This window comes from Myodes glareolus, chromosome 10 (assembly GCF_982192425.1).
Source record: "Myodes glareolus chromosome 10, mMyoGla1.1, whole genome shotgun sequence".
Lineage (NCBI taxonomy): Eukaryota > Metazoa > Chordata > Mammalia > Rodentia > Cricetidae > Myodes > Myodes glareolus.
This window is the reverse complement of record NC_142035.1, coordinates 1,666,207-1,688,216: the sequence shown is the minus strand read 5'-3', so window position 1 is coordinate 1,688,216 and position 22,010 is coordinate 1,666,207. Positions and strand designations below refer to the sequence as shown.

The 22,010-nt window shown below is 55.9% G+C and overlaps 1 protein-coding gene across 1 annotated transcript in view; it reads right to left on the bottom strand.

The window, feature by feature from the left end:
• Lama5 (laminin subunit alpha 5) overlaps positions 1-22,010 on the bottom strand; it is a 46,689-nt gene that overhangs the window by 10,125 nt on the left and 14,554 nt on the right. The window contains exons 3-48 of the mRNA XM_087910912.1: positions 20,845-20,962; positions 20,035-20,153; positions 19,782-19,952; positions 19,538-19,635; positions 16,463-16,578; positions 16,242-16,360; positions 16,062-16,152; positions 15,759-15,893; positions 15,550-15,612; positions 13,499-13,639; positions 13,283-13,420; positions 13,052-13,186; positions 12,828-12,962; positions 12,618-12,755; positions 12,263-12,315; positions 11,933-12,038; positions 11,789-11,841; positions 11,597-11,702; positions 11,117-11,216; positions 10,804-10,960; positions 10,534-10,672; positions 10,191-10,333; positions 10,007-10,113; positions 9,771-9,924; positions 9,338-9,498; positions 9,152-9,260; positions 8,252-8,349; positions 7,972-8,173; positions 7,691-7,817; positions 7,120-7,259; positions 6,511-6,626; positions 6,217-6,428; positions 5,665-5,869; positions 5,359-5,503; positions 4,967-5,107; positions 4,701-4,862; positions 4,414-4,515; positions 4,243-4,326; positions 2,945-3,175; positions 2,168-2,281; positions 1,921-2,048; positions 1,720-1,800; positions 1,408-1,622; positions 1,025-1,125; positions 648-828; positions 412-561 (exon numbers count right to left, since the gene is read on the bottom strand). Of these exons, the coding sequence (XP_087767038.1) occupies positions 412-561; positions 648-828; positions 1,025-1,125; positions 1,408-1,622; positions 1,720-1,800; positions 1,921-2,048; positions 2,168-2,281; positions 2,945-3,175; positions 4,243-4,326; positions 4,414-4,515; positions 4,701-4,862; positions 4,967-5,107; positions 5,359-5,503; positions 5,665-5,869; positions 6,217-6,428; positions 6,511-6,626; positions 7,120-7,259; positions 7,691-7,817; positions 7,972-8,173; positions 8,252-8,349; positions 9,152-9,260; positions 9,338-9,498; positions 9,771-9,924; positions 10,007-10,113; positions 10,191-10,333; positions 10,534-10,672; positions 10,804-10,960; positions 11,117-11,216; positions 11,597-11,702; positions 11,789-11,841; positions 11,933-12,038; positions 12,263-12,315; positions 12,618-12,755; positions 12,828-12,962; positions 13,052-13,186; positions 13,283-13,420; positions 13,499-13,639; positions 15,550-15,612; positions 15,759-15,893; positions 16,062-16,152; positions 16,242-16,360; positions 16,463-16,578; positions 19,538-19,635; positions 19,782-19,952; positions 20,035-20,153; positions 20,845-20,962 (6,040 nt within the window). The remainder of the gene's footprint in view (positions 1-411; positions 562-647; positions 829-1,024; positions 1,126-1,407; positions 1,623-1,719; positions 1,801-1,920; positions 2,049-2,167; positions 2,282-2,944; positions 3,176-4,242; positions 4,327-4,413; positions 4,516-4,700; positions 4,863-4,966; positions 5,108-5,358; positions 5,504-5,664; positions 5,870-6,216; positions 6,429-6,510; positions 6,627-7,119; positions 7,260-7,690; positions 7,818-7,971; positions 8,174-8,251; positions 8,350-9,151; positions 9,261-9,337; positions 9,499-9,770; positions 9,925-10,006; positions 10,114-10,190; positions 10,334-10,533; positions 10,673-10,803; positions 10,961-11,116; positions 11,217-11,596; positions 11,703-11,788; positions 11,842-11,932; positions 12,039-12,262; positions 12,316-12,617; positions 12,756-12,827; positions 12,963-13,051; positions 13,187-13,282; positions 13,421-13,498; positions 13,640-15,549; positions 15,613-15,758; positions 15,894-16,061; positions 16,153-16,241; positions 16,361-16,462; positions 16,579-19,537; positions 19,636-19,781; positions 19,953-20,034; positions 20,154-20,844; positions 20,963-22,010) is intronic.

Genomic DNA, 22,010 nt, shown 5'->3' with positions numbered 1-22,010 from the left:
AGGTAAGAGGCACAGGAGGTTGGCACAGGAGACCCAGTCATGGCCAAAATCACAGGGGGGAGAGGTCAGCAAGGGCATCTCAGGGACGGGCGAAGACCCTCATCTGGTCAGGAGGAAGCTGGCCTTGGGGGCTATGGAGCACTCTATTGGGGAAAATCCTGGCAGCAGGGCCTGCTGAAGGGGCAGCGGCCAGTTTCAGAGCAGCACCCCCAATTTAGGAGCAAGAGAGTGACTATCAGGTTAGGCACGGACTCATGATAATCCCTCGGGACATGGAGATGGACAGTTGGGGTCCCTCTGGGGTGCTGAGGTTACTTCAGACAGGGAAGGAACACCAGGTCGTGACAGGCCTGGGCAACCCCTACAAACAGGCAGGACAGAAAGAGCGGGAAGGGCGCGGCAAGGGCGTACCTTCACAGTGTACGCCATGGTCCCCGGGCCCGCCTGGCACAGGCACCTGGTGCTGCTGGCTGCAGGTGTCACACCGCTCCCCACTGAGCCCTGGGGGACAGGTGCAGCGGCCCGTGTGTGGGTCACAGTGGCCTTGTGGACACTGGCAGCCTGCGGCAGGAGGGGTAGGTAGATTAGCTGTAGGGTTCCAAGGATGCCCTCCCCTCCACCCTGTCTGGTCACACTCCCGTACTCACGCCTGCAGCCCTTCTCCGGGAGCCCCCAGTAGCCAGGGGCACACTCGCGGCACTGGGGCCCTGTGGTCCCTGGCTGGCAATGGCACTGACCGCTCTGAGGGTGGCACTCAGAGCCCTTGGCGGCTGGTCCACAGGCACAAGGGTGGCAGCCTTGGCACTGCTCAAAGCCAAAGTGTCCTTCCTGTAACACACCCTGCGGTCAATGGCCTGCCCTGCCCTCGGCACCCTGTGTCCTCCAGTGCGGGAAACAGGCTGTCTCGGGCTCCCCAGGTCCAGTCAAACCCATTGCTCATTCCTCCAGAGGCCAGGAGTACAGCTCGACAGGCCTGGCCCCTCCCTGGAGCCTGCCCCATCCTCAGGCCTGCTCCCAGCCCTACCAAACAGCGGTCACAGCGTTGTCCAGTTACGCCTGCCTTGCACAGGCAGCGCCCACTCTGAGGATCACAGGCTTCTGTCCCGCACGGGGAACAGTCACACCCTGCAGAAAGTGGGGGCTATGGTCACTGCGCTGTCCCCATTCCAGTCCTTCCAAACCTAGCCCCTTACTTCCTACAGCTTTTCCTATGATTTGGCCCAGGCCTCTTGATCCTGTTTGGCCTCCTCCCTGCAGCCTTGCCCTGAATGGGGGGACAAGGCAAGGATAGAGTCTGGCCATGAAGCTGGCCACCAAGGAGGATCTGACCCTGTAGGGAAGGAAGCCTGGTCACAGTGGCACAGAACCTGTCCTTAGGGTGCATCCAAAACTCCACTCAGCGCTTACGGGTACAGTTGCCGGGCAACAAAGCATTGCCATAGAAGCCAGGGGCACAGCTTTCACAATGGGGCCCTGTGGTGTGACGAAGGCAGCCACGACAAGCGCCCGTCAGGGGGTCACAGTCACTGAAGATCATGTTGGGGTCTCCATTGCCACTGCAGTCACAGGGCTGACAGGAGCTGCCCAGCACCAGAGGGTTTCCAAAAAAGCCAGGTGCACAGCTAGGAATAGATGACAAAGAGAAAAGGGGCAGTCAGGATCTGGTGGCCCCACTCAGGGTGCCCGAGGGTCTTGTATGAAGTCACCCCGCCTAATTACCGCTCACAGGAGGCCCCGGCATAGCCTGGCCTGCAGAGGCACTGGGTTCGGCCATTTCGTAAGACGCAGCCATCGGCAAAGCTGCAAGAAAGAGACAAAGCAGTCGCTACACAGGGACACCTCTCCATTAGGGGCAGGCACTGGCGCTGGGGTTCACCCACCGGGCCGACCCCAGCCGCTCAGGGGCTGCACGCTGCTTACTTGTTGGAGGGTACTGCCAAGGGGCAAGGGCAGCTCACACAGGGCGCCGCAGGGTCGTCAGGATCGGCACTCACAAAGCCCGCTCTGCAGCGCTCACACTGGTCCCCTTCTGTGTTGTGCTGGCAGCTCTGGGGCACAGTGGAAAGTCAGTGCTGAGAGTAGAGATGCATCCCCACCCCGCCCCCACCACCTTAAGTCAGCTGGTACCCAAGGTCTTCCTTGGCTGGCCAGGCTTGGCAGTACTCACCACACAGGTGCCAGAGCCAGGAAGGCAGCGGTCCGAGTGACCATGACACTGACAGGGGACACATCGGCCTAGGAAGAGACCTTTGATGTCCCTGTAATAGCCAGGGGCACATTCCTGGGGGAAGCAGGTAGGACATTAGTGATTGGGGGGGGGGGGTGAGGAGATGTGGTACCAGTCCCAAGGCTGAGCAGACCGGACAGGCAGCTCACGGGTCAGCCCCTGGGGACCTTCATGCACTAGCAGGAGCTGCAGGAATACCACACCATGGATCACAATGTCCGGGAGTTCTGTCTGGCTGTTGGGGCTCTGGACCTGTGGACACACTGCCAAATGGTGATGGCACAGCTCCGGAATGACTAGGCTGGGTGGCTCGTGACCAGCGCTACTTCTTTCTATCCCAAACGTATCTGTCTAGTGGTGGTCAATCACAACCCTTCCCCAGGAAATCATGCTAGATTACCCAGTTTCACAGGCAGAGAGACACCAGTGAGGGAGGGAACGGTGGTGAGCTGGGAAGCCGAGTGGATCAGGGATGATGGCTGTGGGGGATGGGTGACAGCTGCTGTGTATGGAGGGGCAGACAGTGATAAATGGTCAGGTCACAGGTGACAATGGAACAGTCGGCTGAACAAGCCGGCTGGCAGGGTACGGAGAGGAAGACATGCGTGGGCGGAGATGGGACAGAGCGGAGGGCAGATGCTGGCAGAAGTACACTCGGGAAGGACCCACGGCGGTGGGCACCCTCATGGCCAAGCAGCCACCCTGACCACTTTTTACCTGGCATGAGTCCCCACGGTAGTTGGCAGGGCACATACACAGCTCCACATTGCTGGCCGGAGGCCCCCTGCCAGCCTCGCTGGCCACCTCTAGCGCCACTCGACGCAGGGAGACGCTGGCGGAGGTCTGGGAGAAGAGGGCACGGATCTGCAGTTGCTCCAGGCCAGCCAGCACCATCATAAGTTCTTCCCGGGACACGGGGTTGTGAGTCTCCAGGTGTCGGAAGTTCCCCTGTGGGGTGGAGATACGACCTCAGTGGGAGGCTGCAAGGGAACTCCAGCAGCCACCCGTGAGGGAAATGACAAAGCTAATCAGGGATAGTAAGAATTTATATATGCAGAGAAAATAGTTTTTAGAAAAAAAATAGGTCCTTTCTGACGTCAGAGAGGTAAGTATTCTTACAAGACAGACACAAAATCTGAGCAAACACGAGAACCTGAGAAACTTGAAGATATCAAGAATCTACTCAACAAAGGACATTTTAAAAAAAGGAAAAAAAAAAAAACTACAGTGATGTGGGCTTCCCCTCTGCATGCTGTGAATATCACTGGTTAGTAAAGAAGCTCCTTCAGGCCTATTGCAGTGCAGAATAGGGCAAGGCGGGAATTCCAAGCAGAGAGAGGAGGGAGTAGGTGGGGTCCAAGAGAAGCCATGTGGCCACAACCGCATGGTGATACACAGATGAATAGAAATGAGTTAATTTAAGATATAAGAGCTAGCCAATAAGAAGTGTGAACTACTAGGCCAAGCAGTGTTTTAATGAATACAGTTTTTGTGTAGTTATTTCGGGTCTGGGCAGCCAGGGAATGGAAGAGCAGCCTCAGTGTACACTCCAGGGCCAGCGAGATGGCTCAGTGCCTGCCCTCAGCCTGACAAGCAGTCAGTCCCTGGAACCCGCATGGTGGGAGACAAGAATCAATTCTGTTAAGTTGTCCTCTGATTCCACGCGCATGCTGTAGCATGCATACATGGGTACGCACGTGCATACACACACATTCTAATAAAATGTGATAAACTAAAAAAGAGCAAGCTACGAACTGGAAGGCAGCTTTGATGCGCCTAGAGTGAAGCTCTCTACAAAGTAAGAAAGATCAACATTCAGACAGACACAGAGGGGCAGCTTCCAGAGTGGGTCAGAGGTCAAGGAGCCCCAGCCTCTCAGCTACTATGTTCAAGGGTCTTAAAACCAGAGCTGCCCCACTCACGGGTAATCAGAAAGGAGTCCACTGTCTCCCACCCCTGGGCTGTCCTCCACTGTGGGGAACAAAGACTCTGGGGCCCTGACCAGCTCTGCTCACCTCTACCAGCTGCAGCTGTCCGCGGTGAATGTGGCCAGGTGAAGGGTATGCCACCTCCAGGAAGGCGATGCTCATCTGGTTGCCCTGAGAGCCAGCACACAGACCAGGGTCAGGGCTGGCACTGAGGCTGGCCCACTATCCTAGCCGGATGCACCCACCCCACTCAGCTACCTGCAGCACCACGTCCGGCCGGCTCTCGTATGGAATGAAGACATCGCCTCGCTGGGTCTCGGAGTGGAGCTCATAGTGGAGGGTCCCACCGTAAGATGATACCTGGAGCCAGCACAGAGGGACCGGTCCCCTCTCTCCCACATCCATTCCCTACAGCATCCTCCCTCATCCACCTCTCACGCTCCTTTACAACATAGCTCCAGGGTCCCTGGATGTACCCTCATTGGCACCCACTTTCCCCAGTACCCCAGAAAGTACAGCCCCTCAGACCAAATGCTCCTACTCACCCTGTCGCCCAGGTAGGAGGCCGGAGCCTGCCAGTACAGCTCTGGGAAATTGTCAGCTATGAGGCGCAGGTCTGCGTGCAGCAGTTCCATCTCAGGCCGCAGCTCGTGAGGCACCACCTGCCGATCGCTGCTCAACAGCACCCAGCCATCCATGTCCACAAACTGTGGGCACACGCATGCATCACACGGAGCAGACACTTGGTCTTGCTCTGCATTTCGGGCCCCTCGAGGGGTTCCCATCTCAGTCCCAGGCTAGGACAGGATACCTCATGTCGGGCATGGTTAGAGCTCCCACAACGCTCGGTCGCCCCAAAACAGAAGCAGCGGGTACAGCCCTTGGGGTTAGCTGCATCCAAGGAGAAGGTCCCCAGGCGACACTGGTCACATCTGGAGCCCTGCACATTCTCCTAAGGTCAGGGGGTCAGGGAACAACGAAGGTCAGTTGGCTGTGTGCTGAGGGCCAGACCAGACCACAGATCAGTTTTACCCCTGCCCCTGTCCCCCCTTCCCCCCTCCCCCCCTCCACCAAAAGTTTCCAGGAAGCCCCACTGACCCAGAAAGGCTGCTGAGGGCAATGTCTTCACGGAAGCAGATGATACAGGAAGGGGGCCCAGGAAGGTGACTTAGGAAAGTGACCTGGACCCAAGACCCTGCTCACCTTGCAATGGCACTGGCCTGTGAAGGGGTCACACACACTGGCCACGGTGCCCGCCTCGTGGCAGTCGCAGGGGTGGCAGCTAGGATAACCATAGAAGCCCGGGGCACAGGTATCACAGCGGCGCCCAGCTACATTGGGTCTGCATCTGCACGTGGATGAAGGCGATGTGGGTCACCCAGAGCCCTGGGTCACCGAGAACCCACAGGTCTCTAGAGCATCTTCTGAGATGCAGAGGAGTGAGTTGCTGGGCCACGCTCTCCCCGACCGGAGATGCCACAAGACAGTGGGGGTACTATCTACACTCACGTGCACTGGCCGCTGTCCACGTCACAGGTGGGGTCTGTCAGCTCCTGGACGCCGGGCCCTGAGCAGTTACACTCCTCACAGCCAACCAGGGGGTGGCAACCAAAACTCTGTGGTTGGCAGACCAGGCAGTCTGGAGGGATGGTGCGCGGAGGGCATATGCACTGACCCGTGAGCTCGTCACACAAGCGGGTACCGCAGTCACAGGCTGTCGGGGTAGATAACATTGTTGACCCCTCTGGTCCCGCTCAGGCCCCAGGCGCAGCCCACAAGGGTGTGGCAGGGACACCCTAGTTCCACCCCTTCCTCATAGCTCTCTGCACCTCACACAGCTCCTTTGACGTGAATAATCAATGAGCCATTGTCAGGAGCTACTGGCCACCTGCCGCTTCCTAGAACCTTTTAGGAGGTGCACAGGTAGGAAGTGACAGGCCAGTCTGCTAGGCTCCAAAAAGCTCCCTTGATCATGCCCCGGATCCTGGTGCACCCCCATTCCCCAGGAAGTCCTAGGGGTTCAGCACACACTGGCTCCTATGCTCCGAGCACGTTACTCACGTCTGCAGAAGGGGAAGCCCCAGTAGCCGGTGGCGCAGCGGGAGCAGTCACGGCCAATGACGTGGCCCCGGCAGGGACACTGGCCCCCGAAGGGTTCACATGTGGGGCTTGTGGCACCCACCTCGTGGCAACCACACGGTAGGGCCCCATTGTTGTAGAAGAGAGACAGGGAGGTAGCAGCATTCCGGCAGAACAGAGATGAGCTGCTGGGGCTACATTGAGAGGCAGTGGTGAGCCTGGCTCCTGGCCTAACCCCTGCGCCCCAGACCCCCATTCTGCCCTCCCCCAGCCCACCTGATGTGGTAGCCATGGGTGGCACAGTGGCTGATGAAGTCATAGGATTTGTCCAGGGGCTCCTCATGGAGGTAACCAGAGCTGTAAGCGTCCTCAGGGACAACGAGGATGTAGTCCTAAGAAACGAGACGTCAGCACCTTCACGAGGGTCTAACAAAGGGCCTGGCTGGGGGGATGGGGACAGAGCTACGGCCAGGGTATGGCTGTCCTAAGAAACAATACATAATCACCTTCACGAGGGTCTAGCAAGAGGTCCTGGCTGGGGCAATGGGGACAGAGCCACGGCCAGGGTATGGCTGTTCTAGTCAGGCACTCGGGCTACTTAGAAGTGCAACACAGATTGGGGGAATGAAGAGACAAAAAAGCCAAGCCTCTGGTGTTGCTCATGTCCTCTCCTCTCTCCTGTTACCCAGGTTCCTCTTCCTCTGGAAAGGTCCCCCCACCAGCTGGGCTTAGTGGTTTAGCTCTCGGGGACCCTCTACAGCCTCCCACGGCACTAGTGATGGGAGACACCCTGGCAAACAGGTGACACGCTCTGGCTGATACCCTCAGATATCAGACACGAAGGGAAGACCCCTCTGCAAGTCGGACACCAGCCCAAAGCCTCACCAGCCAGAGCCACCGGCCTTCTGGCACACGCACGGTCACGGTGAGCTCGTTGTCTGTAACATCCAGCATAGTTTGGCCCTCACACAACACTAGGGTACGGCAGCCATAACCATGTGGGCAGAAGCTGGCGTTGGCGTGGCCTGCCGGGGGTCAAAACGCGGAAGTCAGGCTCCAATAACGACCACTCTACCTGTACGGCTGCCCTATCCTGGGTGTAGGGCACAGTTAGAGAAATGGGGGGACACAGGCAGGGCTATAGGTGACGACATGTCACAGGCAGCGAGTCTACAGGCAGCCTTTGAGACCAGGCCTCATCCTTTGTGAATTAGCCGTAGCCATACATGACCACCCCGAGTACAAGCGACCAGGTCCTCTAGGCACCTTATAAACCAACATTTGCTTCACCATTTGTGACAGAAATGGAGAGCCATAATACAGGGAACAGGTGCTGGGATAAGACTTCTGAGAACGGAGGTAGAGGAGGTGGAGCTACCACTCACTAAGAGCACTTAGCAGAAAACTGACACCAGTCAGTTTGCTCCCCTGTCAGTGTGGCAACTCAGCCACTCACCCTGCCAGACGCGGCCACCATTGATGAGAACCTCCAAGGGGAAGGTAGGGTGGACTGGCTGGTAACTGTGCAGCAGGAAGGCATAGCGGCCCAGGGTGGGCACCTGGGTGGTGAAGACGACGGTGCCCTGTAGGAAGAGTCTCCAATGAGTGACTGGAGCTGGTACTATCTGGTCCTCCTGTTGTCTGGAGCATCTGCCAAGGGTGGAGGATAGGGACCCGGAGCCCTGCCCCACACCACGCCTGTCCCTGTAGAGGCTTCCGTCTAGCCTGAGCCCTCACCTGTGGGTGGCGCAGCAAGGTGGGTTCCGCGTTAGGATCCACAACAGTTGGGGGCCGAGGTTGTGGTCCAGCTGGGGGTGCACCTGGAGTGAGCTCCTGAGACTGGGTCAGAGGGAGGTCGGGAGGCAGCGGCAAGACCTGACAGTCCTTAAGGATGATGGGCTGCGGTGGCTTCGGGAAGCGGGAGGGCAGACAGGCAGCGCTGGCGAGGACCAGCAGTGAGCACACTGATGGCCAACGGGCCCCTGCTGCCTGCCCAAGCCACTCCCAACACCACTACCTGCTAGGGTTGAAGGTGCCATGACTGCTCACACAGAAGACCCGGGGCTCCACGAATTCTGTGTTGAACTCATCCACAGGAACCAAAGTGACACTGTGCTGTAGGCAGAAGAATGATATGTGGCTGTACTCTGGACAGCTGAGGACAGGAGAGAGGGCTGGGCACATACTTTAGACCCCTGGGGTCCACTGAGCCTAGCCTCAATCACTCCTGCCTTCAGTCTAGAGCCCAAGGCTATGGGATAATGCTCTTGTACACTGTAAAGATTTGTCACTTGTATGGGTTTAATAAAATGCTGATTGGCCATTAGCCAGGTAGGAAACATAGGCAGGGCGACCAGACTAAGAGAATTCTGGGAAGAGGTAAGGCAGAGAGACACAGTCATCATCCAGACGCAGAGAAAGCAAGATGAGAACGCCTCACTAAGAAAAGGTACCAAGCCATATGGCTAAACATAGACAAGAACTAAGGGTTAATTTAAGTTGTAAGTTGTAAGAGCTAGTTGATAATAAGCCCGAGCTAATAGGTCAAACAGTTTGTGTGTTTCTTTGGGACTAAACGGCTGTGGGACCAGGCAGGACAGAAACTTCCATCTATAGCCCAGACTTGGATGCAGACCTGGTAACAGTTTCTAGCCCCCAACCCTCACGGTACCCTACAATCGATCTACTCTTTCTCCATCCACCCATCTCTATGTTGGACTCTCGCAGGCTAGATGCCAAAAATAGGTCCAGGTCTTCATAAGCCCCTTCACGAGCAAATAGCTATAGGCAGGGCCAAACTACAGCGTGCAGCACCACACCACAGACTCCCGGGACCCAGAGGCTCTGTTCTCTTTTACAGATATTTAAAGCATGCTCTAAGAAGCTGCTCTGGGCTCAAGGGCTCAAGGGGCTTTACCAGGAAGAAGTGCGCCTGCTCAGCCGTCAGACGGATGCTGGCCTCAGAGTCCACGTGGAAAGTGGCCAGGTGATGCTGGGTATCCCGTGCTGGACCCCGACACAGGGAGCTGAGGAAAGGGATAGACTATAAGTGGGAAGCCCTGGATAGAGTCCTCCCATCAACCCTGTCCTGCTCTAAGTTTACCTGTACGGACAGGGATGGAGACTGAGCATCCCGTGCTGGGGGGCTCTCTGAGGTGTGTGCACAGCCACACCCACCTCCTGGTGGGACTCTTCACTGATATATTCCACCACCAGAGCGTAACGGCCTGGCCGAGGCACTGTCATCTCAAGTTGGATGTCCACCTGGGGGAGGGGAGGGTGACCAGAGGCCCATGGTCCTCATCTGTCCCACAGCTGCCTATAGCTGTCCTGGTGCCCAGGGCATCTCCAAACAAGATCATAGAGGAAGCAGAAGAGCTAAGGGAGTCCCCTTCCCACCAAGTGTCCCATGGGTCATGCATGCCAGCTCCATCACCTTACAACCTTGCCTTGGACGCACTCGGCCACTGAGACAGCCCCTCCTCCAGACCAAGGCCCACGACACCCACCCTTTCCACAGACCCTCAGATACCCACATCACTGCCAACACAGGTCGCCAGGGGTGGGTGTGAAGGGCTGAGCTGCTCTGTGGGGCAGGGTCGAGGCAGGCTGTTGTCATAGCGACACAGGGCCTCGGTTCCAGCTGCTGACGGGAAGCCATCCAGGGGTAGGTGGGCATAGAGGAGACAGCTGGGGGACAGAGATGGAGGTCAGCACAGGTCAGCACAGGTCCTCCCCGGATCCAGCCCCAACCCATCCTGTGGAACTTTACTTCTCTCTGGAGTGCAGGGCCGAGGGTTGGTAGGTACAGGCCTCGGTTACTCGATGCTGGAGGAGAGCGGCCTCGTAGTAGGTGCTCGGCAGTAGGACCACATAGTCCTGGGAGAGATGGGAGGTGAGTGCTAAGGCCCTGGGGCCCAGGGCCTGCCCTCACCCCACTGTGGCCCTGGCCTCACCAAGAGTACACCTTCAGCCTCCACCAGCAAGGTCCAGATTCCAGGGTTCAGCACAAAGGGTTCCCCAAAGCCCCTCTGGGGCACAGTGACAAAGGCGGGTTCTGTGCTGGGTGGGAAGGTCACTGGCTGACTCTGCTCTGTGCCTGAGGTGGGGGAGGGTAAGATGACTGGGTTCAGCCCTCAGGCCATCCCGACTCCCCTGGTTGTACTTCCCCCATGAAATGCACACCTCTCACAGGGTGGAGGGCCAGGATGAAGAGGCCACAGTTTGGGTCCACCACCTGCTTGACTCGAGAGGTGGACTACGGGGTAGGAAGGGGATGGGTGAGCAGACTCCACTCACAGTTGACGCAGCTAGAAAGCCTGCCCTCTTCACGCACAGAAACACGCCCGTTCACACTCGTGGGTCCACGGTTGACGTATCGGAAGACCAGCCGAAAGAGATCAGGGGAGGTCACGTTCAGCCTGGCCACGATCCTGGGCTGTGGCGGGTTTGAGACAACAGGGTCACTTCTCCGGCCACTGCTGACCTGGCTCCCGTGATTCTCCTTGCCAGGAGACCCATCTCGTTCCGTTCCTGTACCGAGCCCTGGGAAAGGGCAGCAGGACCCACCTGGATAGGCGTCATGTGCGCATAGCCTCTCCAGCTGAAGTTCTCGAACTCCAGAGGGTTGAAGCCAAAGCGCACAGCGTGGCCTTCAGGAGTGGCCGCCTCCTCCAATTCCAGACGCATGTGGTGCAGGTCCGGCAAGTAGTGGTCCTTCGCCGGCCTGCCACGGCACAGGTGTCTGGGTGGGACAGGCACTAGCCCCACACGGCCACCCAGATCTCCAAGGGGTAGCTGCGTACCCTGTGGGGTCCTGAACATATGGGACACCGTACATGCTGCCTCCCCAGCTCAGCCCCAGCCAGCGGAAGATACTTACTCGCTGCAGGTGGGGCCCTGGGTGTTAGGGCGGCACCTGCAGGCTCCTGTTCTTGGTTCGCAGCCCTGGCCTAGGGCACCACCAACATCACACCGGCAGCCTGTGTTGAGAAAAAGCAGGGTCTGAGGCTGCCTAGATCCCTGACAGCCTTAGGGGTCCCTCTCACAACCCTCCAGGTTAGGACTCATAGGCAGGTCCCTACCCAGTCTCAGTAGAGAAACTAACATCAACCTTTAGAGTCTGCTTGGGAGTCAGGGCAAGGGAACTGGGATAGATTAGTGATGTCTGCTACAAGCACAGCACGGAGCAAAAGGTCGCGTGTCAGGACAGAGCTGTGGCCAGGAAGCCACTCGAACATCTGCTATTGCCAGAGTGAGACCCCCTACATGCCTGACCCACTTGTACCTCCCTGGGCTTCAGTCTTCCACCGTGCATGATACAGCACATGCAATGTCAGGGGACCGACGCCTGAGCACTTACTACGGCACCCGAAGTAGTCAGCACGATCCAGACCGAAAAAGCCATCCTTGCAGGCTGCACAGGTCTGGCCACACACATGAGCCTTACAGAAACACTGCCCATTGCCCTGGGGAAGAATAGGCAGTGAGACTTGGCGTGGCAGAGTTCTGACGGACTGGACCCACAGACCCTAATACCCTGACACCGACTCACCGACTGGCACTCGGTAACTCCACCCAGCGTGCCTCGTGGGTCACAGCTACAGCCTGGGGAGGGCAGAGCAGGAGTGAGAGCCCTGGGGGACAGGAAGGCCTCAGATCTATCCTTCAACCCCTTAATCATTCAGGGCAGACTCACGCGTGCAGCCTTCAGGGTTGCTGGGGCTCAGGCCCCAGTACCCAGGTTTACAACGATCGCAGCTTGGACCCTCCACGTGAGCCCGACATGTACAAGGAGCCTGTGCCTGAGAGAGTAAAATTGTGGGACACAGTGGAGGTTAAGGGACAAAGTCCCTCACCTGCCCTTGCCCCATGCTTGGCAGCCACCAGGATGGAAATAAAGGACCCAGAGAAGGGGTAAACGTGCCCTGAGGTTGCCACGGACAACAAGCAATAGGCAGAAAGCCAGGGTCTCTCTGAGTTTCAGACCCTTAGCCTAATCCTGCACCAAGGGCAATCCTCTGCTCACCTCAGGAAGGGCAGGATTGGCAGGGGCCAGACCAGCAGGATGACAAGAGCCAGCTAGGGAGAGACAACCAAGCTCTGATCACTCCTCAGTGACTGACCAAGATCAAGAGCTTCCCAGCCACATGAACAATCACCTACACACAAATGAACACATGTACCACGCACACAGAGCACATACACAGCACACGGAAACGTCACGCATAAACAGCATATGAACAACCTTAACGACAGCACATGGACACGGCTACATGTACAGTACATGTACAGTCCCTGGATGTACACACAAGGGGACCCCCAGGAACGGCGCGTAGATCACGCAAACGGGGCTGCCCTCTGCTGCACCACCCCCAGCTCACCTTCGCAGTAGGGGAAGTTATAGGCACCCGGCACACACATATCACAACGCAGTCCGGTCACGCGGGGTCGGCAGCTACACTGCCCTGTAGTAGGCTCACAAGTCGCATGCAAGGAACCATCGGTGGAGCAGTGACAGGCTGTGGGGTGAAGTCAGTGGGTACAAGGTAGGGCTGAGAACTGCCCACCTCCCCTTCTCCCAAGAAACTTACGGACGCAGTCGGGGAAGCCGTGGAAACCAGGGCTGCACTCCCGGCAAGTGGTGCCTGTGTAGCCAGGACGGCAGCGGCATGAACCACCCACTCCACAGTGTTGATCCAGGGACCCCCGAGGATCACAGGCGCAAGCTATGGGCACACAGGGGAGGGGTGGGGGGGTCAGACGCTGATCCTGTGGGGATGGCCTGACCCCCTTCTTGCTCTAATTCACTGCTTACCACGACACTCAGGGTAACCATGGTAGCCTGGGAGGCAGCGGTCACAGTGAGGGCCATCAAACCCAGGTCGGCACTGGCAGCGGCCGGCCTCATCACAGCCTTCAGGCAGGGTCCCTGCAGGGCTGCAGCCACACACTGCAGGGTGGGATGCGTTATTGGGGATCCTGACCGAAGCAGGTTGTCACTTAGGCACTCCAACCACCTATGCCCACATGGAGGGACATCACTCACACTGACAGAGAGGGAAGTGGAAGTAGCCAACGGCACAGCCATCACATCTGTCCCCCTCAAAGCCTCTGCGGCATATGCACCGGCCTGACTCTGGGTCACAGAGGCCATCGGCTACCCCAGGGCTGGAACACTGGCAGGCTGCAAAAAGAGGACCAGCTGATCAGTCAACGCTGAGTTGGGCACCTCAGGAGGGGATAAGGAGGGGGTTGCACACACCTTGGCAGCTAGGGCCATAGAACCCAGGTGCACAGTGTTCACAGTGGGTGCCCTGGAAGTTGGGTTTGCACACACAGCGTCCCAACCGCGGGTCCTTCCGGCAGGCGTTGCCCTGGGTCCCTGCAGCGTTGCAGTCACAATCTAGGAGGGAGGGAGGCAGGAGCAGGAAGTTTAGATACGGAGGGAACAGAACCATGCCACCTGGAAAAACAGTTTCTCCACAAAGTCATTCTCACACATTTATATAGCACAGGCTAGAATCTAAAAAAAGTAAAATCCCCAGAGCTGGTTCTTTAGGAAAACAATGATGAGCTGCAAAACAAAACATCTGGCTGGATGTGGTGATAGCGCCTTTAATCCCAGCACACAGAAGGCAGAGGCAGGTGGATGTCTGTGAGTTTGAGGCCAGCCTGGTCTACAGAGCTAGTTCCAGGACAGCCACGGCTACACAAAGAAACCCCGTTCCAAAAAAAAGACAAAAAAAATAAAAAAGAATACAGATGGCAAACTCTCAAAAACACTAGAGCTAGTCTGACAGTCACACACTTTGCTCCTCCAGCTAACAAAAGTCCAGAAAGGAAAGGTAAACAGCAGAAGAGAGGACAAGAGGAGAGGACAGCAGAGGCCCAGCCTGCATCAGCAGGGACAGCGAGGGCAGGTGACTGTCTCTTCCCGAGAAAGCACCAAAGGTGCCAGTGGAGTTGCAAGGAAATCCCAGGGAGAGAAAGTTTATAGGGCCAGAAAATACCGATGCTGAAGAAGGGCAAAGAAGGTGGATGGAGGACAAGCCACAAGGAAAAGCAGCAGAAGGTGAGGACCAAAGAAATGCAGTTCCTAGTCCTGGAATATCACACAGACAAGCAAGACCCACACTAAGACCCATCCTACTGCAAAACAGCATCCACTTCCACCCTGCCCTAGAAGGATACAATCCTGCCAACAGCACAAAAGACATCATCTAAAAACGCATCCCAGGCGGGTGTGCAGGCACACATCTTTAAACCCAACACTTGGGAGCCTGAGGCAGATAAATCTCTTGAGTCTGGAGGCAGCCTATTCTATAGAGCAAGTTCCAGGACAACCAGGACCACACAAAGAAACCCTATCTCGAAACACACCACCACCACCAAACCCAGAAACACTCAGAAGGGAACGCCTGTCTCTGCACTAGGAGAGAGGCCTCGGCTACAACTGTGCAGGTCGGCAATGGTCCAGCCAGCAGCTGTATACACAGCCAGCACACCAGTATGTTGTCATGTGTTAGGAAACTGACTTGGCACCTGGGCAAAAGGCCACAAAATATGGAAGTTTGGTAAGCTAGAGAGAGCCTGCTGACTTCTAGGAAGGCACCCCGTGGAGACAAGACCATGAGAAGTCACTGCTGTCTGGATGTCTGTCGTAGCATCTTTTTGGAAGGAGGGCAGGGCAGCTGGTTAATTCAATGCTCCATCTGTCCGTATAACGGGCTGTGAAGGGACATGTTTACGGGATGGTTGTGGGAGAAGACACAATCCCTAAACAGCGTGCATGGTTTACTACAGTGTTTATAAGAATGAGCGCACACAGACACAGAGTTCAGGGTGCACAGAGACGGTTATTTGCCTTTGTGTTTGCTGAGGTGCTGACGATGGGACCCAGGGCTGTGTGAAAGCCAGGCGAGCACCGTGTCATGGAACTACAGCTGTATCCCCAAGAGGGTCGTTCCCGAGCACTCAGCTTCTACAAGGGTTTCCAACGAGACTGTGGTTCAGCAGTTAGGAGCACTGGTTGCTCTTGCAGAGGACTGGAATTCAGGTCCCAGCACCCACATGGTGGTTCACAGCTATGACTTAGGCTCAGGAAGTCCAACACCTCTATGGGCACCAGACGTGCACACAATGCATAGACGTACACATTAAACACACACACACACACACGAAGTAAAAATTAATTTCAAAATTGAATAGACTAAATGGCGAAGATTAAAACTGGCCCTTTGCATACACTTCTTCCTGTAGGTCGTGGTGACCTCCGTCAGGGCATGTAGGTCGTGGTGACCTCAGCGTACTTACTCACTATCTGTCCAGCAGGCGAGACTTGTTCTCTGGTGTCATTGTGGGGAAACGAGGACACAGCTGAGGGGTAAACATTACGCACACGTCAACTACGTCTGCTGGGCAAGCTCTCTGGACCACAGACCAGCCCAGGGCTCCACCCTTCCTCAGTCTCAGCCCTGGGCCTTTCCGTTAACCCCCACCCCGAGCTCCCAGCTGGTCCTCACGGTAGCAGTGTGGAAAATCAGTGTAGCCCTCCGCACAGGCGGTACAGTGCTCTCCTGTGAAGTTGGGTCTGCAGTAACAGCGGCCTGTTAAGTCTTCACACGTCCCATCGGTGAAGTCCGACTCACAGTCACAGCCTGAGAAACAGTCAGAGATAAAGTCATGAAGTTAAGAGGAGTTAAGGCCTCACCTCCTGGGGAGGTTTGGGAGATACAACAGCTAAGACACTGGGACTTCCCAACCTCCTCTCCCAGCCAGACCATAAAACTCCAGCCTCCGTGGCTCAAGAACACAGCTCTACTTACGGCGACAGACATGGGGTGAGTCCAGCGGCTCGTCAGGGGCACGGTAGAAGCCAGGCAAGCAGCGCTCACAGTTGATACCTGTGGTGTGGTGCTGGGAACACGGAGCTTGCTAAGTCCCTGCATGCTCCCATTTCTATCACACAGGTTCACCTACACCCGACCGGCCCTTGCCTAGCCTACCTGGCAATCGAGACAGACGCCCCCACCTTGGTACACATTGTCCTGGTTCTGGCTGGCATTACGCCGGTCCACCTCAGGGTCGTAGTAACAGTCGTGGGCATGACCATGGCAGTTGCAGGCTGTAGGGTTGGGGCCAATGGTTAGCATGTCCTCTGTGTACCTGGGACCCTTGGGTGCTGGCGGTGCCAAGCGTACGGTGCACAAGCGTACGGTATACTCACACTGGCACTCATTGGCACTATCGGTGGTAGCAGGCTTCCACGGCTGCTGGTTGAAGCCTGGACAGCATCGGTCACAAGAGCCTCCACATGTATTGTGTTGGCAGGCACACTGTAGCCTGTGAAGGGACGTGGAGGAGTTAGGACCCACCCGAGAGACAGAGGGCTGGAGACGAGGTGGGTGGTACGTGCTTGGGCACTGCTGGCCTGCTGTGTGGGCACAGGGCTCGCCTCCCCTCAGTGCCCAGCTGTCATGCGGTAAGCTCTGGTCCAGACACCCTACTCCTACCCCAGCGGCTGTGCACATGGCCTGAGCCTCAGAGAATGGGAACAAGAAAGGAAATGAGATGGGGGGGAAGGGAGGGCAGCAGAGAGGAGAAGGGATCTCCGTGGCACCTTCAGTGGAAGGCTGAAGAGAGAAGGGTGTGTGTTGATGGTGGGCAGGGCCTACAAGCTCAGCAAGGTGGAACCCTGGCCCTACCAACCCTGCCTGGCGCCCAAAACTCTGATCCAGTTCTAAGTGGGGGGACACATTGGTTCCCCACTGAGACCTGGATCTCACTCAGCCTGTGAAATCCTCGTGTCAGCCAGACACCCCCATATATCTAGGGCATCTCCCCAGGGGCAAGTGGCCAAGAACTGCTTCCTCTCTCCAAAGGCTGGAGGCCTGCCTGCTGTCCCAGTGGGCAGGGGAACAGCTGGTTGGGGATGAAGACAAGCCTGGAGCATATGTTCTGCATAAACCAACACCTCCGTGTATTCTACCAGCGTGTGGCAGGGTCACAGTCAGCCCACTCAAAGGGGTAGCATGTGTACTTCCTGAGCAAAACCCAGAAGCCTCTGTGTGCCCAATCCTCCAAGATCTACTCCCACTGATACCCAACAGGGGGCCCCGTGGCCTTGGGAGTCAACCCTGCTGCCCCTCCCATCCCAAAGGCTTCTGGAAAAGCCTCAGCTCCAGTAGAGAGGGGAGGAATGAGCTACCTGTCAGTACAGATAAGAAGCAACTCCCTAGCCTAGCCCAGCAGAGGGAGAGCCAAAGGACTACAGCGGCTGTCTCACTTCTGAGATCGGCGCTCGAGGCACCCCTGGGCTAGTAAGAGAAGTAGGTATTATGTAGAGTTAAGCCTGGCCACCCTGGGGGTTCCTCTGTAGTCACAGACAGAGGCCCTGAGGAAGCCTGGCAAAAGGACCCAAAGTGGGGGTGGCAGATGCCACGCACGGCAGATTTGGGCCCAAGGACTCCACTCAGTGAGACAATCCAGTAAATGCTGCAAAAGACTGTTTCATACGACTACAAACAAAGAAGCCTAAAAATAGGCAGATGTGAAAAATGACTAGTTAGAACTCCCAGAATTGAAAAAATGCAAATATGAAATTTAAAAAGCCCAAGCCAAGAGCCAAGACCGGGGCTGGAGAGATGGCTCTGTGGTTAAGAGCACTGGCTGCTCTTCCGAGGCCAGGGTTTGATTCCTAGTATCCACACTATGGCTCACAACCGTCTGTAACTCCAGTTCCAGGGGTCTGACACCCATTTCTGGCTTCCTTAAATATAAGGCACACATGTAATGCACGTACATACATGTGGGCAAAATATTCACACATAGAAAATGTTTTAAAAGAGAAAATAAAGGCTCCCAATGGACTAGGTAAACAACAGAACAGACACAGCCAATGGGAGACTCCGAGAGCAAGGAGGACCTGAGGGACACAGACAACAGGAGACTCCGAGAGCAAGGTGGAACAGGGGGAGCTGCTGAGAAGACCAATGGGGAGTGCAAGCTGTTCTCAGACAGGAGCAATATGTCGCTTCTATACTCATCTGGTGGGAGCATAGACAAGGGCCAGGAGGGCCATGGCCAACCAATCAGCAAAAATACATGCATTCTGAGATCTCAGAACCAGAGAGCAGAAGTCCAAGAAACAGCCCACACACACCCTCCACACTTCCAACTGGACCCACAGGGCATCCAGGCACAGAGGTCATGAAAAAGCACAGCAACACCAACAGCTAACAGCCCAGGGGACCCTAGACCCTGAGGAGAACCTAACGCTGTCCCAGGTAAAGAACTCATCCACAGGTCGGAAGGCAGTTATCATGCAAGAAGTAGCTATACGCTACTTAGGCAGCCATCTTCTTTTGGGGGTGGGGGTGGGGAGTTTCGAGTAGGTTTTCTTTTTTTCTTTTAATTTTTTTAAAAAAAATTTTTTTAATTTATGCTTTTTTATTTGTTTTTGGTATGAGTGTTTCATCTGCATGCACCCCTGCACACCAGAAGAGGGCATCAGATGGCACTATAGATGGTTGTGAGCCACCATGTGGTTGCTAGGAATTGAACTCAGGACCTCTGGAAGAGCAGTCAGTGCTCTTAACCACTGAGCCAGTTCTCCAGGTTTCTCTGTGTAACCCTGGCTGTCCTAGAACTCGCTCTGTAGACCAGGCTAGCCTCGAACTCAGAGATCCGTCTACCTCTGCCTCCCAAGTTCTGGGATTAAAGGCCCAGCTAAGCAAACATCTTCTAAAGATGGTTGACAGTCATCCACTAAGTGGCTGAGACGTGTGATCCAGAAAAAAAGAAACAGTTCTGAGGAAGCAAGAGGTCATGAGAACAAGGATCTGGGAACAAGAAGGTGACCCAGACACTAGAGAGAGAACAAACGTCCCAAGTGGGCATAACATGGGGAGGTGACAGGGTATCTCTCTACATCAGGATTTGACTGAGCCAGGCAAACCGGTAAAGGTCAGGGTGCAAGCAGTAGAGTCGGTGCACTGGGGGACTGGTTTGGGCTGCCAAGACAAACGGTACACATCCATCTAGGGACAGAGGTGTGCGGCGAGGGATCACGTCCATCACTGATGCCCATCCCAAAGGCCCTGGGTCTAGAACCCCACACCTCTGTGGAATTCAGGGAAAACAGCCACCCAAGACCAGGACACCCCGAGAGGGTCACACAGTACTGGCTCTTCTGATGGGAAAATGGAGACCCAGGGCAGCAGCCAGGGCAGGTGCCATTGGGAAGCCAGAGCTGTGACAGCAGGAAGGTAGATGAGACTAGACAGAGAACCAAAGGTCTCACCTGAAAGGATCTGAGGGGTCCTTAGCGTCACAGACATCCGCGTGGCCATGACAGACACAGCGGCCGCCGATGCTGATGTCTTTGATGCTGTAATAGTACTGCAGTGGAGGCCATGAGTGTCAGACGTCACCCTGACAGGGCCTTGCCACGGGCATGCCGCCCCCACCAACCCCTCTCCAGGGCCTCCATGAGAAACCAGCTCAGCCACCCTTCCTTCAGCACTCAACCACACCCCCAAGCTCACCCTGCGGGTGACGGTGGGGTCCCGCAGCGCCTTGCCCATAAGGTGACCCAGGAGTGTATTGGTTCGCAGGAACCGCAGGCGGATGTTGGTGGCCTTGGTGAAGTCTCGAAGTAGAGGTGAGTAAGAGAAGTTCATGGCCCCAGGGCGCCCGTTCACCAAGGACACTACAATCTGCAGAGGGGGCACAGCAGGTGAGGTCAAGTGTGGCCTCGGGGACCCACCACGCCCAGACAGCGTGGCTGGGCACCCTCACCTCGCCATTCTCCAGAGGCACTATTCGCGAGTACTCGGTGGTGCAGATGACATCGTCATCCTGCGTGATGCGCTCTAGGGTCCGGGGTCCAAATTGCTCCAAACAATCCCTCTTGGAGGCTATGGGAAACGGACAAGAACGTGAGGCCACCAGAAATACACCCACCCTGGGTCCCAACCTAGCACCCGTTGGCTCCCCGCAGTCTCTGAAACATGTCTGCTGTCCATGTTCTACAGGCCGGCAGGGGTTACTGAAGAGAGTCCTTGCCCCAGGCAGCCAGGCCAGGCTGGGCCGCAGAGCCTTCCATACCCCACTGCCCAGGCCACTCCCTGGGTTATGCCAGAGAACAAACACTCCTTAACCTCTTCCCAGGCTGTCTTCGACTACCTCTCTCCCACTCTCAGCCAGGGAGTTTTGGGGGAATGTGTCACCAAGCAGGCCTAATCAGAGCATCCACCCCCTGCCAACATGATTGGTGAGGGTGGCATGTGGCCAGGACAGTCAATGACTCCAGCTCTTTCCTGCCACAGGCTGTAAAGCTGGCAGGAACTAGGCCCACAGCTGCCAGGGCCGTTTGTTACCATGGGAGCTGCCCGAGCTGAAATCGATCTAGAGGGGCGAAAACATGGCCCGACGATTCCTGGTACCACCAGTGTGACACCAGCTATGTCCAGTGCCAAGAAGGAAGTCAATAAGCTCCCGCCTACACCAAGGTGACACCGTCACAAGGGCAGGGTATGGCATCAGAGGCCTTGAGGCAACTGTTGCCCATTGCAGAGACTCTCCAGCCTTGCAGCTCAGGGCACTCACAAGCAAAGAACTGCCAAGGCTGGTAAGTGTGGCCGAAGTCTGTGGACCGCTCCAGCACCCAGAGGTCAGGCCGAGGTGAGTTGGCAAACTTGATGAGTACATAGGCCACGTGGAACACCTGCAGGGGGCAATGAGTGTGGCGTTAGGCACTGGGCCCTCCGGGTACCTGCCCACCCTGTCAGCTGATGAAGCGGCCACACGTCCGAGGAACCCTCAGGTCTTCTCCAGCTCACACTCTGAATGATGGGATGTGAGGAACCTTTAGGAGGTGGGGCCTAACTAGAGGGAGTGGGTTGCCAGGAGCCCGGTGGACACAGTTCCTATCTGCTGTGTCCTGAACAGCCATTGCCAGCATGCTCTTGTCACCGTGAACTGAGTTTTTCTACCACAACTTCCCTGCCAGGACAGTGAAACCACGGGAGAAAATAAACCTCTACCTCTTTGTTTCAGTTACGTATATGAGCACAGTGAAGGAAAAGTCACTTATAAGAAATCGTGACACCAAAGCTGTTGGGTCACTGCTGTCACGAAACCTCATCAATGGCTCTCAGGCCTTGGGAACTGATTCGAAGGAGGAATGTGGATGATGTGGGAAATGTCGATTAGAATAGTCCAGAAGCTGGAAGGGGAGCTTCCTGCGCCATGCTGATTAAGTATGAAATATCAGGACTCCTGCAGACGCACGGACAATGAGGCCTGTCCATAAGGAGATTGCTCCATGGATAAAGCACTTCCCATCCAACAACCTGAAAACCTGAGTTTCATCCCCAGAACCCTACAGAAAGACGGAAGAAGACTGACTCCACACTGTGTATACCGTGGCATGCATGCCTACACAAACACACACACATAAATACACACAACAATAACAACATATGTGTATACCGTGGCATGCATGCCTACACAAATACATGCACATAAATACACACAACACACAACATATGTGTATACCATGGCATGCATGCCTATGCAAACACATGCACATAAATACACACAACACACAACATATGTGTATACTATGGCATGCATGCCTACACAAACACATGCACATAAATACACATAATACACAACAACATATGTGTATACCGTGGTATGCATGCCTACACAAACACATGCACGTAAATACACACAACAACATATGTGTATACTGTGGAAGCATGCCTACA